Source organism: Podarcis bocagei (assembly GCF_964188305.1).
Source record: "Podarcis bocagei genome assembly, chromosome: 8".
In the NCBI taxonomy this organism is placed as follows: domain Eukaryota; kingdom Metazoa; phylum Chordata; class Lepidosauria; order Squamata; family Lacertidae; genus Podarcis; species Podarcis bocagei.
In genome coordinates this window covers 85,605,127-85,622,572 of record NC_138133.1, presented here as the reverse complement: position 1 = coordinate 85,622,572, position 17,446 = coordinate 85,605,127, and the positions used below count along the sequence as shown (strand labels likewise).

Below are 17,446 nucleotides of genomic sequence, written 5' to 3'. Positions count from 1 at the left end.
GCCAACATCTTTCCCCAGCAGCTCCAACTGCAAACTCAGAGCTCCCTGAATACATTAAATGAATGTATGAATACAATGGACGCAGGCTTCCTCCATAGTCGTATATTATCTAGATTTATAAAATACTAAGAATAATAAGGAGTTCATCAATTCCATCCATCTGTTCAAGACTGAGATTCTATTCACACTCTGAAATCAATAGCCAGCACTGAGCACAGGTCAACAAGGTTACAGACAGAAAGTTTGTAAATTGGGCACTAGATTGTGTCATCAGACTCGCAATGATAAAGACATATTTTGGCAATATTTTTGAGCCATCATCACTGAGTTTCCAAAGCGATCTCCCCTGCCTCTGCAGGGTTTTCATCCTCTTTGAAAACATTCTGCAATGTGGCTTTCATGCTCTGCCTACACCTGCCTCTTTTCTGTCTTCCAACCAGGAAATAAATCAAAGGGTTAACACTGCTGTTCAGAGAGCCAAGTATGAAGGCATATTGTGAGAAAAATGGAGGTACCGAATGAAGAACAAAAAGAGTGATGAAAACGGCATTGAGTGGGAAAGAAAAAATGATGAAGAAGAAGAGAGCAAGCAGGACCATAATTAGAAGTTTTCCCCTGCTCCTCTGGTGTGATTTAAAGCAGACTCTGGCAAAAAGGATCAGAGTGGCAACAGTCATGAGGGGGAGGCAAAGGAAGCCATTCACAATAAGCTGAATGCCCAGTGTGCTAGAAATATTGAAATCAGACAGAAGGAGAGTGAAGTGAATTGCAGGGGAAATAGAACAAACTCCCCATATTGAGGCACAAACAGTGGTGGACATATTTGGTGGTCGGTGGCATCGATGCCAAAGTGGGAAAAGGACAGCCACACACCTATCAATGCTGATGGCTGTCAGCAGAAATTGACCGTTGGTGTACATAAATAGGAAAATTAAGTAAAACATGTACTCTTCAAGGTAAGTGAAGTATTTTACCACTATGAAACACATTCTATTAATAAACACAACTGTGAGTAAACCAAAGTCAGCTATGGAGAGGTTCAGGATGTAAGTGGTGAAAGGAGTCCTCTTAATGCAGAAACCAAGCAGCGGGATGACAGTCCCATTCCCCAAAAGCCCAAAAATGCTGATTAAAAGGTAGCTGATATTCAATATATACTGTCCTAATGTCAATCCTGAATGATTACCAGTGTAGCTATTGTTAGAGAGAACAGTTCCATTGTCCGTTCTGTAATATTCCTCTCCAGCATTCAAAGGGGACAGTGATGGGAGGGTGTAATTGATCATCGTGATCAATCTTTGCTTTTCTACTTTGTCCGTTGTTTTCCTGCTGGAAGAATGTAGAGAACAGTAGAATTAATCTTTACTAACGGAAATAAGCAAATAAAAAAGCTAAAGCTTTGGAGATTAGTCTTTCATACTTTGTAGCTATTTTGGAGTGGGTGGTTAAGGTGAAATGACTTGCTCTTTAATTGCCATTTAAAGGGGCCAGTGGGGCTTGCAACTACCTGAATATATTTGGGGTTTCAGAGAGTCTCTATGATAGGGATCCCATATTCCCCAAAGTAAAAATGCTTCCGAGGGCAAGGAACATAGCTCTGTGGTGCAACATCTGTTTCCTGGGCAGAAGGGTTCCATCCCTGACACCCGTGTCAGAAAACCTTGAGAAGTGTTGTCAGCCAGAGTCGCACAACCATAGAATGTGAGAGTTGGAAAGGACCCAAGGGTTATCTAGTCCAACCCCCTGCAATGCAACAATGTAAAGCAATACTGGGCAAATTGGAAAGAGCCAATGTGGCATTGTGATTCCAATTTTGGAGTAAGATCTGGGAGACCAGCGTTCAAATTCCCACACAGACATAAAACTCACTGGATAACCTCAAACCAGAGTTCCCCAACCTGTCCTACCTCACAGGTTTGTTGTGAGGATAAAAAGAGGAGCAAGACAAACCATGTACACCACATTAAAAGCCTTGGAGGAAAGGCGGGTATAAATAAATAAATGGACTAAATTTTAGGAGGCAGCTTCCTATACTTTTCTGTTCCTAAAACCTCATACAGAATCTTTCACAGCTGTGTTATCTTTTTACCTTTTAACCCCAGGGGTTGAAGCTGTGCTTGTCAATCATCATCATCATCAATCGATGCTTAATTCTACCACACCAATTACTCGTCTTTCTGCTCTTGCAAGTGAAGAATTTCTAACGAGCTTTTCGCTTACCTGTGACTAATGTGGGATCAGATATTGAGATAGAGAGAGAGAGAAACAAAATAAGTAATCCTGTGCAGGAAGGTTTGCAGACACCAATGCAACTCTCGAGTCTTGAGGAAGCATTCAATGCATTTAAGAGCTCATGACAAGATGTGCTGGAATGTGCCTGCTTGCCTTCATTTATGCTTAATCAGTTTGCCAGTGTCATGTGACAAGAGAAAAACAATCGTCACTGGGTTGTCAATATAGTCTTTAGGGGATTGTGGTCATGTACACTAAAAGCTCCATTTGTAAAATATACAAAAGTGCTTTGAAAGGCTCCATTACAATTCAAAAGCCTCCAAGTAAGTTTTAAGCATTGAGAAGCACTTTGCTCCCCACGCGGGAGATTTCCAATACAGCTAGGGAAAGAAAGCCCAGCTAATTGGCTGGAAAGAGCAGAATAATGGTACAGTAGGGATATAGAACCGTTTTTCCAGCAAGAGGAACTCATTTTTTATGGGAAACCTCGAGAAGGGAATACCTATAGCCAATCTACTCCCACTCTTGATCAGAGAGTCCTCTTTCTATAAAAGTAGGAAGCTTGGAATCTCTCAAGCTTCTTTGCTCCCAGATGCAAGCTACACAAATTCTATGCATGGCAGGAGAGAGTGCAGGAAGGTAAGGAAGGCCCTTCTCATGGCAGAATTGGGGTGAATGGGAAGGATGAAGGCAGAAAAAGGTGCAGCAAGGGTTTGTGAGTACATTTGCTCCTCTGCTTCAGGCAGTAAAATGTCTTGCACCAGCACTAACATTTCACATCCTTTCTTCTTGCTCCCCCCCCCCTCCTTGGTGTCCTCACATATTTGTTTCCTTCATGCTGCTCCTCAAAGGCAGCCCTTATGGTGAAGCTTCTGGACTCCTTTGTATTCATCTCTCCTTCAGTCTGTGTTGGTATCCAGCCCAACCAAACACACATCCATTCTCAAGCCATGCATACGTTCAAAACTCTGAATAAATAAATAAATATAGAAAACTGCCTTGTGCAAGGCAAGACTGCTTTTCTACCTAGCTCACATTGCTGACACTGACCAGCAGGGATATAGGCAGGAATCAATCCTGTCCCTACCTGGAGCTGCCACTGAGTGAATCCTTTCTGCACACTAAGTCAAAGCTCTGCAGATGAACAAGAGCCCTCAAAACACCTGCAAGCATAAAGTGCATATGTCTCTTGAGACTTGGATAAGTGTTTTCTTTTCTTCTTTCTTTGTAATAGGTTCATTTCCTGAACACACAGGAGATTGTTGAAGTATCTGGAATGAGAAAATAGAAACCTCCCCATGAATAATTGGAACAATAACTAGCGGATATGAACATTTTAACAGGATATGAATTAGCCCTACCCGGCAGAGACTGAATCTGGAATCTTCTGCATGCAAACCAATCAGCCTCAGATTTTGGATACAAAACTCTATATATAACTCTATAACATACATAGAACTATGATTTCTATGGCAGGATATGAGAGGTTATTCTTTTGTTCCATTAGTATCCCAATGAAAACCTGCAGTTTACTGTTGATTTGGGCCAAACATCCGCAGGGTCTTTGAAGGGACATTCAACATCCTAGTGTTAGACCTTAAGCTACTAAGGCTATCAGGCACTGAGATCTCCAGAACTCATTCTTTCCTGGCCTGTCACTTGGAATCCCTATAATTATGTTCATGTCAGTGTGCAGAATGCTTGCTAATTATCCCACTGAGTAGTGGCTCTCCTGCCACCCTTGCATGTTAAATATATCCACATACCTGTGAGAATCTGTGGCTCAGATATCATGAGCAGGAGGAAGCAGGAGTAAGAGCGTTCTGTGCTGAGGAAAGTAGGCAATTGAAGGAATTGCAGGAATCAATGGAATCCACAACTTGCAAGGAAAGCTTGTAAGTCTGACCAAGCTGAATTCAATATGTCCTGTAAATTATCCTCTTCTCTTTGTCTGTGCTTAATCAGTTTTCCAACATCTTGTGACAAGAAGAAACTGTTTCTTTACTGGTGATCAAGATAGCCATCAGCAAAATTAGGAGGAGGTTGTTGCCGCCTTAAGTCTCACTGTTGTAGAAAGTACTCTTGAGAAAAGTTGATTTCCTGGTCATCGGGAAGCAGCTAACAACTCTGTGACTTGATTGAGTGATATTCATTTATTGATTAATAGCATAGTATGATTCTATCTTGGTTAACATAGTAATATATATACAAAAAACACAGGGAATATTGCAGGCAATGGATACAGTAACATAAGAGCCACAAGAAGTTTCTTCTGTAAAGTGGCGATTTCCTGTAGTTTTCCCCCACGCCCACATGTCACCCCCTGCTAACTACTCAAAACTCCTGCCATTTCTTAAAACCTCCACTTTCCTCATATCAGATTCCCCCAAAGATGCAGCATCCTCATTGCTGGAAGGTATTTACGTAATGCAAACCGCTCCTTTATTTAAAATTGCCATTTCCCCCCTCTCAGTTCCCTCCATCCCTGCTTTACTCCAATGTTCACTGTTGTTTTAAGTCACAATTTCCCCCTTGAAAGGTGCCCCTTCTTTCGTTGGTATCTCTTCTTGTTTTCATCTTTGGGCTAATAATATTCTCGCTGCAGTTGTTGCATATAAAAACAATGTTTTATCTTGCTTATGTATTTCTCTCATTATTGATTAATAGCATAGTATGCTTCCATCTTTCCATGCTCAACTTGGTTAACATAATAATGTATATACCAAGAAGTACAAAATCACAGGGAATATTGCAGCCAATGGATACAGTAACATAAGAGCCATGAGAAGCATGAGGCTTACAATACCTAATAAGATGGCTTCTGCTTGTTTTTTTAAAAATAAATGTATATTTAAACATTTTTAAAAGTTCATTATATATCATTTCCCAGAAAGCCTTCACCTCCTTACACACCCACCACATATGATAAAAGGTACCATCTTTTTCTTTACATTTCCAACATTGGTTATTTCTTCTATACATTTTTGCTAGTTTCACTGGCATTAAATACCATCTATACATCATTTTCATTATATTTTATTTGAGCAAGCTACATGCAGTAAAATTTATTCCATTTTTTCAACAATCTTTCCCAATCTTCTAACTGTATGTTATGCCCCATATCTTTTGCCCAATATAGCAAAATCTGTTATCCACCCAAATCTGTTATCAAATCCTTCCAGATCTAATGGATCTGTATTCTTAACAATATCCAATCCGTTAACCAACAAATCTGGTAGAGAGAAACCTCCTCTCTTGCTGGTATCTGTAAGCAATTTAAATTTTATTCTTTGTTTCTTTCCTTGCCAGATAAATTTTGTAATTACTTTTTGCCACTCTTTAAAATTACAAAACCATTTATAATCTCCCTGAAGACATTAAATGCTCTTCCCATGAATGGACCCAGGCTTCCTCCATAGTCGTATACTATCTAGACTTATAAAATAATAAGAATAATAAGAAGTTCATCAAGTCCATCCATCTGTTCAAGACTGAGATTCTATGCACACTCTGAAATCAATAGCCAGCACTGAGCACAGGTCAAGAAGGTTACAGACAGAAAGTTTGTAAATTGGGAACTAGATTGTGTCATCAGACTCACAGTGATAAAGACAGATTTTGACAATATTTTTGAGCCATCATCACTGAGTTTCCAAAGAGATCTCCCCTGCCTCTGCAGGGTTTTCATCCTCTTTGAAAACATTCTGGAATGTGGCTTTCATGCTCTGCCTACGCCTGCCTCTCTTCTGTCTTCCAACCAGGAAATAAATCAAAGGGTTAACACTGCTGTTCAGACAGATTAGTATGAAGGCATATTGTGAGAAAAAAGGAAGAAATGAATGAAGAAAATAAACAGTGATGAAACCGGCATTGAGTGGAAAAGAACAAATGATGAAGAAGAAGAGAGCAAGCAGGACTATAATTAGAAGTTTTCCCCTCCTCCTCTGGTGTGATTTAAAGCAGACCCTGATGAAAAGGATCAGAGTGGAGACAGTCATGAGTGGAAGGCAGAGGAAGCCATTCACAATAAGATGAATTTGCACTATGTTAGAAACATCGATATCAGCCAGAAGGCAAGTGATTTCAATAGCAGGGAAAACAGAAGAAAGTCCCCATATTGAGGCACAAACGGCAGTGGACATATTTGGTGGTCGGTGGCATCGATACCAAAGTGGGAAAAGGACAGCCACACACCTGTCAATGCTGATGGCTGTCAACAGAAATTGACCCGTGCTGTACATAAATAGGAAAATCAAGTAAAACATGTCATCTGCAGGGTAAGTGAAGTATTTTCCCACTATGAAAGACATTCTATCAATAAACGCAACTGTGAGTAAACCAAAGTCAGCCATGGAGAGGTTCAGGATGTAAGTGGTAAAATGAGTCCTCTTAATGCAGAAACCAAGCAGCCAGATGACAGTCCCATTCCCCAAAAGCCCCAAATTGCTGATTAAAATGTAGCTGATATTCAATATATAATGTCTTAATGTCAATCCTGAATGATTACCAGTGTAGCTATTGTTAGAGAGAACAGTTCCATTGTCCGTTCCGTAATATTCCTCTCCAGCATTCAAAGGGGACAGTGATGGGAGGGTGTAATTGACCATCGTGATCAATCTTTGCTTTTCTACTTTGTCTGGTGTTTTCCTGCTGGAAGAATTTAGAGAATGGTAGAATTAGTCTTTACTAACGGAAATAAGCAAAGACAAAGCTAAAGCTTTGGAGATTAGTTTTTCATACTTTGTAGCTATTTTGGAGTGGGTGGTTAAGGTGAAATGACTTGCTCTTTAATTGCCATTTAAAGGGGCCAGTGGGGCTTGCAACTACCTGAATATATTTGGGGTTTCAGAGAGTCTCTATGATAGGGTTCCCATATTCCCCAAAGTGAAAATCCCACATAGCTCTGTGGTGCAACACCTGCCTCCTGTGCAGAAGGATTCCATCCCTGGCATCAACCATTAGTGCAGACCCTTGTCTGAAACCCTTGAGAAGTGCTGTCATCCAGAGTCACACAACCATGGAATCTTAGAGTTGGAAGGGACCCAAGGGTCATCTAGTCCAACCCCCAGCAATGCAACAATGTAAAGCAATACTGGGCAAGTTGGAAATAGCCAATGTGACATTGTGATTCCAATTTTGGAGCAAGATCTGGGAGACCAGCCATCAAATTCCCACACAGACATAAAACTCATTGTTGTTGTTTTAGTCGTTTAGTCGTGTCCGACTCTTCGTGACCCCATGGACTAGAGCACGCCAGGCACTTCTGTCTTCCACTGCCTCCCGCAGTTTGGTCAGGCTCATGTTTGTAGCTTCGAGAACACTATCCAGCCATCTCGTCCTCTGTCGCCCCCTTCTCCTTGTGCCCTCCATCTCTCCCAACATCAGGGTCTTTTCCAGGGAGTCTTCTCTTCTCATGAGTTGGCCAAAGTATTGGAGCCTCAGCTTCAGGATCTGTCCTTCCAGTGAGCACTCAGGGCTGATTTCCTTAAGAATGGATAGGTTTGATATTCTTGCAGTCCATGGGACTCTCAAGAGTCTCCTCCAGCACCATAATTCAAAAGCATCAATTCTTCGGCGATCAGCCTTCTTTATGGACCAGCTCTCACTTCCATACATCACTACTGGGAAACCATAGCTTTTAAAACTCACTGGGTAACCTCGGACCAGAGTCCTTCAACCTGACCTATCTCACAGGTTGGTTGTCAGGATAAAAGGAGGAGCAAGACGAACCATGTACACCACATTAAATGCCTTGGAGGAAAGGTGGGTATAAATAAATAAATGGACTTAATTTTAGAAGGCAGATTCCTATACTTTTCTGTTCCCAAAACCTCATACAGAATCTTTCACAGCTGTGTTATCTTTTAACCTTTTAATCCTATGGGTTGAAGATGTGCATGTTAATAATAATAATAATAATAATAATAATAATAATAATAATAATAATAATTGCTTAGTTCAGACACAGTAATTACGCCTCTTTCTGCTCTTTAAAGCGAAGAATTTCTAACTTTTCGCTTACCTGTGACTAACGTTGGATCAGATACTGTGATAGAGAGAGAGAGAGAACCAGAATAAGTAATCCTGTGCTTGAAGATTTTCAGACACCAATGCAACTCCCAAGTCTTGAGGAAACATTCAATGCATTTAAGAGCTCATGACAAGATGTGCTGGAATGTGCCTGCTTGCCTTCATTTATGCTTAATCAGTTTGCCAGTGTCATGTGACAAGAGAAAAATGATTATCATTGGGTTGTCAATATAGTCTTTAGAGGATTGTGATCATGCACACTAACAGCTTCATTTGTAAAATATACAAAAGTGCTTTGAAAGGTTCTGTTACTTCAATAGCCTGCAAGTAAGTTTTAAGCACTGAGAAGCACTTTGCTCCCCATGCAGGAAATTTCCAAAACACCGGGGGAAAGAGAGCCCAGCTAATGGTCTGGAAAGAGCAGGATGATGTTACAGTAGGGATACAGAACCTTTTTCCAGCAAGAGGACCTCTTTCTTTTCAGGGAAATCTCCTAGTAGGAGATACATATAGCCAATCTACTCCAACTTGTAAGCAGAGAGTCCTCTTTCTATAAAAGTAGGATGCTTGAAATCTCTCAAGCCTCTTTCCTCCCAGATGCAAGCTACACAAATTCTATGCATGGCAGGAGAGAGTGCAGGAATGTAAGGAAGGCCCTTTTCATGGCAGAATTGGGGTGTATGGGAAAGATGAAGGCAGGAAAAGGGGCAGCAAGAGTTTGTGAGTGACATTTGGTCCTCTGCTTCAGGCAGCAAAATGTCTTGCGCCAGCACTAACACATCACATCATTTCTTTTAGTTTTTTCTCCTTCTCTTTGGTGTCCTCACATATTTCTTTTCCTTCATGCTCCTCCTGAAAGGCAACCTTTATTGTGAAGCTTCTGGACTCCTTTTTCTTCATCTCTCCTTCCCACCCAACCATACACACATCAATTCTCAAGCCATGCATATGTTCAGACCTCTGAATAAATAAATATAGAAAACTGCCTTGTACAAGACAAGACCATTATTCTACCTAGCTCAGATTGCTGACACTGATCAGCAGGATATAGGCAGGAATCATTCCTGTCCCTACCTGGAGCTGCCACTAAGTGAATCCAGGACGTTCTGCATGCTAAGCCAAAGCCCTGCAGATGAGGATATGAAGTCAACAAGGTGACAGGCAACAAAACCCAAAGCTATGTATATTTACTAATGATGAACTAGTTGAATGTCTTGCTCATGGGTGAAATATTATGTACACCATGAAAGCAGTAGCCCAATTGAACATAGGCCAACAAGGCTAAATACAATGCAACAGAAACTTATGGGCTCAGTCTAAAAACAAGAATGTTTTTAGAGCTATAATGATAACATCTAGACATGATCTTTTGGAACCATCACAACTGTGTTTCAGCAGCAGTCTCCTCTTCCTCTGGAGAGTTTTCCTCAACTCTGAAAGCATTCTGGAGTATCACCTTCATGCTCACTATAGGTCTGCCTCTTTTCGTTCTCCCAACCAGGAAATAGATGAACAGGTTAACACTGCTGTTCAGTGAGGCACATAAGAACCAATAAAATGCAAGAAAGGGAGCTTCTGAATGGAAAGTATGATCAGCGATGGCGTTATTAGTAAGCACTCTTGGAAGAAGTTGATTTGGAAGCAATAGGGAATCGGGAGACTTAATCAGATGAACTGCCTTCACTGAGTAGAATCTTGTCATGGTTCCATATTTCCATGTTCAACATGGTGAAAAGAGTTATGAATATACAACACACACACATACACACACAGAGGGAGAGGGAGAGGGAGAGGGAGAGGGAGAGGGAGGGAGGGAGGGAGGGAGAGAGAGAGAGAGAGAGAGAGAGAGAGAGAGAGAGAGAGAGAGAGAGAGAGAAATTGTGGTCAATGTAACAAGCACCATGAATACCATGGCAAGTTGTAAAGCATCACCCCTCTGTTACAGACAATTGGTGATGTCTTATAGTTTTTCTCCCTCTCCCTCTTGTGGCATGCAATTGTTTTGTTGCTGTTGTTGCTTTCTGCTGCTGTTGTTAAATTTATTACCTGTACTTCATCAACAGGTCCCAGGACAGGTTACAACAATTTAAAATTAATAACAGATTAAAAAATAATAAAATAACAGGAATGGGACTGTGAAGAGATGTGTGTGAATATGAATTTATGATACGTTCCTTCACTCTAGCACCAAAAATCTTAACCGCATGTGTCAAAGCAAGATAGCTATGATATTAGACCACAACTGCCTAGCAGTGAACTGCTGAGGAGATATATAGATTACTAGCTGAAAACTGCCTATTTGTCTTGCTCTGTTTCCCCAGAGATTTTCTGCGTAATTACATATCCATCTACAAGCAGAACTGTCCAGAAAGTAAAGCCTGCTTCATATTTTGGTTCAGCACAATAGTTACAGGATGAGAACTTGGCTTCATGAATGCTTCCTTTCATTTTGATTAACCCAAGAAAATATTTCTCTTCCAACAACTGGTATAGGGCCCCATCTCTTCCCAGTTTTCTCCCTAAGCTTTGAGCCTTCCTTCGACAACCAGTAACAGACTTACTCCTGCTATTACAGAAGGCAGCATGCATGGCTGACAGGGCTGTAGGAATTTGACTAGGATGAAGGATTGAAATTCTTGCCTAGGTCTTCAATGTCTTTCTTACTCGTCTCTAACATAGAATTCATGTTTAAAACAAGAAAGGGAAAGACAATGGAACAGGAGACAGAGGGGGAGAGAGCAAATAATGATGACTGTTAGCAAAGACATTTGGAGATTTATTTTGGTTAGGATGAGGGATAAGAACTTAAATCAAAGATTTAGAGAAAAGGTTTTTTGTGAGTTGTGCAGGAGGAGAAGAGAGATGGTGCCACAAAAAAGGGGAAAAAGGGAATGTGGTATCAAGGGGGCTGGGGAGAATACTTACATGGAATGTCCTACCTACCTTCTTTGAGCCACATCCAGTTTGCTCACAAGTGAAAGTGACAATAAAACAATGAACAGGGTGGTGATACAATGAGTACTGCAATCAACAAAAAATATGGTGGATAGATATACCGTTGCTTTAAGCCGTTTACATACTGTCTTCTCTTGTATATCATTTACTACAAAGATTTTGACAGTAAAGTCCAACTCCAATTTGATTGATGGATTCATTATATTTATTCATTTAAATACATCAAATTAATTTGTTTCTCGAGAGCGGCCCAGGGTGGTACAACTGAAAAATTCAAAGGAGCAGGGCTAGTGGAGGAGTCAGAAGGTTTTATGGCTTTCCTCTCCTTTGAGGAAAGGAGTCACTACAGTCACTAATGCCCGTTACCTGAGTGAGATTCCAGCGATATTCTGCAGCAGGGCTGAATACCTGTAAAAAAGCATAGTCTTCAGATACGGTGTGTGGGAAGCCACAGGGCTATTGTACTCTGTGCCAGAATGATGAATGGTGGACAGACTTGTGGGGGAAACATTGCAGCTCTGAAATTTACATGATTTTGACCAAATTCACTGCAAGATGCACAGCTGATTCCATTGATCTCCACCTCTTCTTAGCTTGCCAGCCTCATACAGGGAGAATAAAATGTTATTTTATCACCTGTCAATATAGTCATTAGTGACCTTAGTGTAGAAGCCTCTTGCCACATGAGGTTTTCTCTCCTAAAAGAGCAGAGTGAGTTTTCTGCTTTAGGCAGCTGGTTTTTGGTATCATGTATTTGCCCTGGTTGATGCATTATGTGACCCACAGCAAAATGGCTGTGAGCTCCGGGGGAAGCAGCCTTACCTAGGCTTTTCCCTCCCCTCTTTGCCCAGTATTTTGCTGCAATCTATGGGCCACAGTGCCACCAGACAAAGGTGCCCCATGCTTTTCGGGCATGGAACGGGACTTAACAGATTCACATCCTGTTAGCACAGCAGATAGCAAGCCCACTACTGTAAAGGCCAGTTACAGGAAATGAGAGCCATCATATGGAAAATAAACCTTATTCTGAAATTGGTGAGCTGGTCTTAGACACTTGCCCTGTTCTCACAGTAGTACATTTTGAGCTATGATGATGTGCTATGGCAGCCTTGGAGTGAAAGTCTGCATGGTTTTCCTTTCCAGAAACTGGCTTGCATTGAAGCTGTATGTTGACCAGGGTATAGTCCTTTCTGTAGTACTTTCTTTGGTAACTTTGAGTTTGGATTACTGTAATGAAGTATTTGTGGAGCTGCCCTTGGCATGGGCTGTAAACATCAGCTGGTACTGAACGCAGCAACTTGACTGGGAACAAATGGGGACTCCTTCCTTGCTAAGTAAGTCTGAGGTATGTGAACCCAACAGGCACATCTGGGCTCCAGAGTCCACCATTCACCAAGGTGACCCAAGAGTGCCCTTAAACCTAATAATGCCTCAGGGTGCCTGCCAAGATCCATTCCTGTAGATGAGACCAATTCATGTCTTCTCCAAAAAAAGGTTTTGTAGCAAATTCACCCCAGCTATATATCTTTTTGTCCTTTTTTGGAAGAATTTTTATTTAGGATTTACAAAGCTTTATATCATATATATTGCCCCCCCCAAGTAAAACATTGATCTGAAAACAATAAGAACATAGAGAAAAAGAGAGTAAAGGAAAAGCAGGAAATATAGAACAAGCGAGAGAGATAGAGAAATAAAGGGGAAACAGCCGTATTTCTGATCACACCTTCCATAATCTGCATCTTCAGGAAAAACACTTAGAGCAAGAGGAAAGCTTGTAGTTACCTCAGATATGGACAGGCAAGACACACAGCCAAAGCTGTGGAACATGAACCCAAAACCTGTGGTTCTTTCCCTCAGTTTATATTCTCTTAGGATTATAGATAACCACACAATCATGCACACAAAGCATATAACAAAAGAGTCTGCTTTTATTACTTCGATTTTCCACAAAATTTACAGTATTTACTACATGATTGTAAGAAAAAAACCTCAAAGCAGTTTACAAAAAGAATAAAGCAATAAAATTCACAAAAAAACACAATTTGATATGTCTATGATGCAGTATCAGAATCATAGATACTGATATATTTGTATAATTGGAAGGGATCTTGAGGATCATCTAATCAAACAACCTGGTATGCAGGAATCTCAGCTAAATAATCTGGCCATCCAACCTCTATTTAAAAACCTCTAAGGAAGGAGAGCTCCACTGCTGTACAGCTCTTATCATCAGAAAGCTATTCCTGATGTTTAGTCAGAATCTCATTTCCTGCAATTTGAATCCATTGGTTCAGTTCCTACCTCCAGAGCAGGAGAAAACAAGCTTTGCTCCATTTCTCATGTGACAGCAGTTGAGATATTTGAAGAAGGATATGCTATCTCCTCTCAGTATCCTATGACCCAGGCGAAACATGCCCAACTCCCTCAACCGTTCCTCATAAGGCTTGGTTTCCAGACTCTTGATCATCCTGGTTGCCCTCCTCTGCACACGTCCCAGCTTGTCAGCATCCTTCTTAAATGGTGGTGCCTAGAACTGGACACAGTATTTGAAGTCTGTTGGAGTGGCACCATCCTTTTTCTGAGGAAATAAGGTATTCTCTCTGTATCTTCTTGGATTGGAAGAAATGATTCATAACTTTACGAGATTTTTACTTGTATTGCTTTAAACTATGAAAGACTTGATTCACTCGGTGCTCTCCATATGATTTGAACTACAGTGTCCACCACAGTTGATGGAGGGAACCAAGTGTGAGAAGGCTGAACTATATAAACTCAAAGTGGGGAGCTTAAACTTCTATTTAGCCTATTACATTTTGACTGGGGAATTCCGGTTCCTCTCTGCTTTCCTCCTCCTCCTTTAAGATATTCTCAAGGATACTTTTAATTAACTCCCGCAAACGACGGCCCTTCTGTCTTCCTACCAGGAAATAAATCACTGGGTTAACAGTACTGTTAAGAGAGGAACATATGAATGCATATTCTAGGACGTAGGGATTTTTATCATGCAGGGCCTGAACAGCATCCATTGGGAAAGCAAGGAGGAGGAAAAGCAGGAAAGTAATCAAGATGGCTGTTAAAAGCTTCCTCTGCTTACACTGTTGTGGTCTGAAGTAGACCTTCCAGGATAGGGTTGCGGTGGAGAAGGACATTAACAGGGTGCAAAGCAGGGCATTGACAAGAAACTGGTAGGAGCTTAGATTACAATATTTCCCAGTTAGCACGAGTGTGATGTGAATTCCAGAAGGTAGGAAGGCAAGGATCCATATTGCGGGGCACACGATGGCGGACAGGTGTTTGTGCTTATGGAAGTGATACCAAATGGGGAAAAAGACACACACGCACCTGTCAATGCTGATGACCGTCAGTAGAAACTGGCTAGCACTGTATGTGAACAGGAAGCCAGTGTAAAACAATGACCTTAGAAGCTCAAAATGCAAGTAATGTGACTTACATACGATCCAGTTCAAATCAATAGCAACTACAGCAGTGAGTATGCCAAAGTCAGCAATGGAGAGGTTCAGGATGTAGCTGGTGAAGTGATTCCTCTTGATGCGGAATGCCAGGAGCCAGATGACAGTCCCATTTCCCACAAATCCAAAAAGGCAGATAAGCAAAGTGAAGGTGATCATGAAAAACATTGCTAAAGAACTAGTGGCACAGCTCCTTGGATCACAGTTGTTATTCGTTGGGATACTTTGTGTTCCATTGTGTTCTTTTCCAGCATCCAGCTGGGACAGAACTGACTGGCAGAAATTTGCCATCCTGGTCAGTTTCTGCTTTTCTGATGGAGAGAGACTTGCTAGGAGAAAAGAAACACAATTTCAAAAGTATTGAAATATTTATTATAGTATTTGCGGTGCGCATTCCCTGCATGAAGAATTCTGCAATTACCTATTAACGGTCAGGGGGTCCCTTTACCTTTACCTTTACCTTTACACATGTCAATAATCGTGTCTCTAAAACAGTCAACGTCTGCTGTAAATTATTTGCAGAGGTCAACAAATCTTTTGGACATAATCACAGCATTGTTGATATGTTGGGGTTGGAACTTAACAGGTTAAGTTGTTCCCATGATGCCACACCATTCTGACGTCAGTTTTCGAAGCTGGGAGGAGATTGGGAGGAGTTTGCCATTCTCACTCTGTGCTGTGAGGGGAAAGGAGCAGTCTTATAATGGCTGCAAGCAGTTCCGGTTTTTCCGGAGATTTGTTGGAATAAACAACTGTAAACTAGACAAACCTGTACTCTGTGTGTTTGTCTGGAAGCTAAGCCAAACTACGAGACAGTTTTACACCGCTGTGTGAAACTCTGCTGAGGCGTGACTGAGAGCTGCGCAACGGAAGTGTGCCGGGCGGCCATAAATCGCTAATTGAGGATCGCAAATCAATTAGCGGGAGTCACGGCTGACCAACAAAGTCCAAGAGGTTATGGGTAACCTTAATCACCGATCGTAAAACTGTCACGGGAGGCTGCCGGGAGCTTTGAAATCTGCGGTGTCGAGCAGAGAAGCACGGCAGGAGGCGGAGGCAAGCAAGCAAGCAAGCTGAAAGACGCAGAGATTTGCCTGTGTTGCTGAGAACTGAGAGCAGCAAGGCATCGTTTCTCCAGGGACAGAAGCCAGAGGAGCTGGTGATTCTGTAAGTACAGCTTGGGGTGGCTGGGAGAACGGGAGAACATGGCAGATGGCCAGGAGGTGTTTCAAGCTCCGTTTGAACAGCTTGAGGAACTCACCGCCCAAGCGTGGAATACCTGGGCAAGAAGGGTGAGAGCGTGGTTTTTAGCCACGGAAGTTTGGGACATTTCCCAAAGGGAACCAGTGCAACTGGTGGACAGAGATGGCAGAGATGACAGAGATGCAGGAAAGTCGCAATCTGTTTCTCTGGAGGAGAAAATGCAGAGGGAGAAAGCTGAGGTCTGCATGTTAATGGCAGGTGTGCATGCTAATTTGCGTCATCACCTGGAGAGCGTTGAATCTGCGTGTGAGGCCTGGAGAGTGCTGAAACGTCTGTGTGAAGACTCAGCGGAGGGCCAAGGGCAGATGGAAGCTGGAAGCCTAGAGATGGCTGGAGCCCCTGTTCCTGATGATTTAGCCTCAAGGAGTGCTAGTGAGCAAGTCGGGGGGGCGGAAAATTCCAAAGGCAAGTTTGAAAAGTTTTCCACTGTATGTGCTGGAGTGGAGTTCAGGGGGGGCGGATCTGGCGGATCTGGCAAGGAGTGTTTTTCCGGAAGAAGGAGGGCCAGGCCAGCTGAAAAGAGCCCCGGGCAGTGTTTTTCCACTGGAGTTCGTCGTTGCTACGTGTGTAATGCAGCGGGACATCTGTGTCGAGATTGCCCCCACCGGAGCAGAGAGGCAAGGCAGGATGTTTTCAAGGACACTTCTCATGGGAACCAGTCGGGTTTCCATGGCAACCAGTCTGGAAAAACAACCAGGCGTGGGACTGAGGCTGGTGGACGTGCCAGGTGCCAGGAAGAGACTTATCAGATCACGGCTAGTCTGGCGTTGGCTAAAGACAGCTGTGGGACAGGCTCAGAGCTAAGTTTTGTTATTGACTCTGCAGCTAATTGCAATTTGATTCCAGAGACACCTGCTGTCGAGAGGTGGAATTGCAAGGCAATTCCGGCTGGGAAGACTGTACTTTTCGCAAATGGACAGAAAAGAAATGTGACTAATGCTGTAAATGTGCATTGTTCTATTCTACAGGAAACGTTGGAGTGTTGTACTGTTCCTGGGATGCACCACTGTCTTTTATCTGTGCCTTATTTACTGAAAAAGGGATTTAAGGTTTGTTTTCAGGATGATGTTTGCACAATCTCCAAAGGAGGGAGGATGCTTGCCAAGGTTAAAAAGGGGCAGAATGATCTCTTCATTCTTAAAACGTCTCTGGAGGGTGATGGGAGGGTTGAGAAAGCACAAGCACTGCGTGCTACAATTCCCAATCATGATTCATGTGTCCATGCTTGGCATGCACGAACAGCTCATGGTTCTCTAGAAGAACTACAGGTGCTGCCGGAGGTTTCCAAAGGTTGTAATATCTCAGAATGTGGATATGCTGTGAATTGTGAAACTTGCAAACTGGCAAAGGTAAAAGGATGCAGTTATCCAAAAGTAGAGAGGGTAACAACAAAACCTTTTGAACTGGTCCACGTGGATTTGTGGGGTCCTGTAAAGGAACCAAGTCTGGGAGGGGCCAGGTATCTGCTGACGATGCAGGAAGATTTTACGCAGAAT

The 17,446-nt window shown here is 42.2% G+C and overlaps 2 protein-coding genes across 3 annotated transcripts; both read right to left on the bottom strand.

Annotated features, from left to right (window-relative positions):
* Positions 1–320: 320 nt before the first annotated feature.
* Positions 321–4,220, bottom strand: LOC308592954 (mas-related G-protein coupled receptor member H-like; the record flags this gene model as incomplete). 2 transcript variants are annotated; one of them, XM_081205049.1, is made up of 2 exons in its annotated part: positions 3,999–4,220; positions 321–1,326 (listed from the first exon to the last, which is right to left on the bottom strand). In XM_081205049.1, exon 2 carries the CDS (start codon positions 1,284–1,286, stop codon positions 321–323), a length of 966 nt encoding a protein of 321 aa, XP_081061175.1. In that variant the 5' UTR covers positions 1,287–1,326; positions 3,999–4,220. The 2 variants fall into 2 exon arrangements, with proteins under 2 accessions (XP_081061175.1, XP_081061174.1); XM_081205048.1 differs by lacking the exon at positions 3,999–4,220 and adding an exon at positions 2,090–2,139 and having other exon boundaries at positions 321–1,329.
* Positions 4,221–5,873: 1,653 nt separating this feature from the next.
* Positions 5,874–9,448, bottom strand: LOC308592918 (mas-related G-protein coupled receptor member H-like; the record flags this gene model as incomplete). The annotated part of the gene is made up of 2 exons (XM_081204978.1): positions 9,337–9,448; positions 5,874–6,882 (listed from the first exon to the last, which is right to left on the bottom strand). The coding sequence occupies exons 1-2, from the start codon at positions 9,372–9,374 to the stop codon at positions 5,874–5,876; spliced, it is 1,047 nt and encodes a 348-aa protein (XP_081061104.1). The 5' UTR covers positions 9,375–9,448.
* Positions 9,449–17,446: the final 7,998 nt, after the last annotated feature.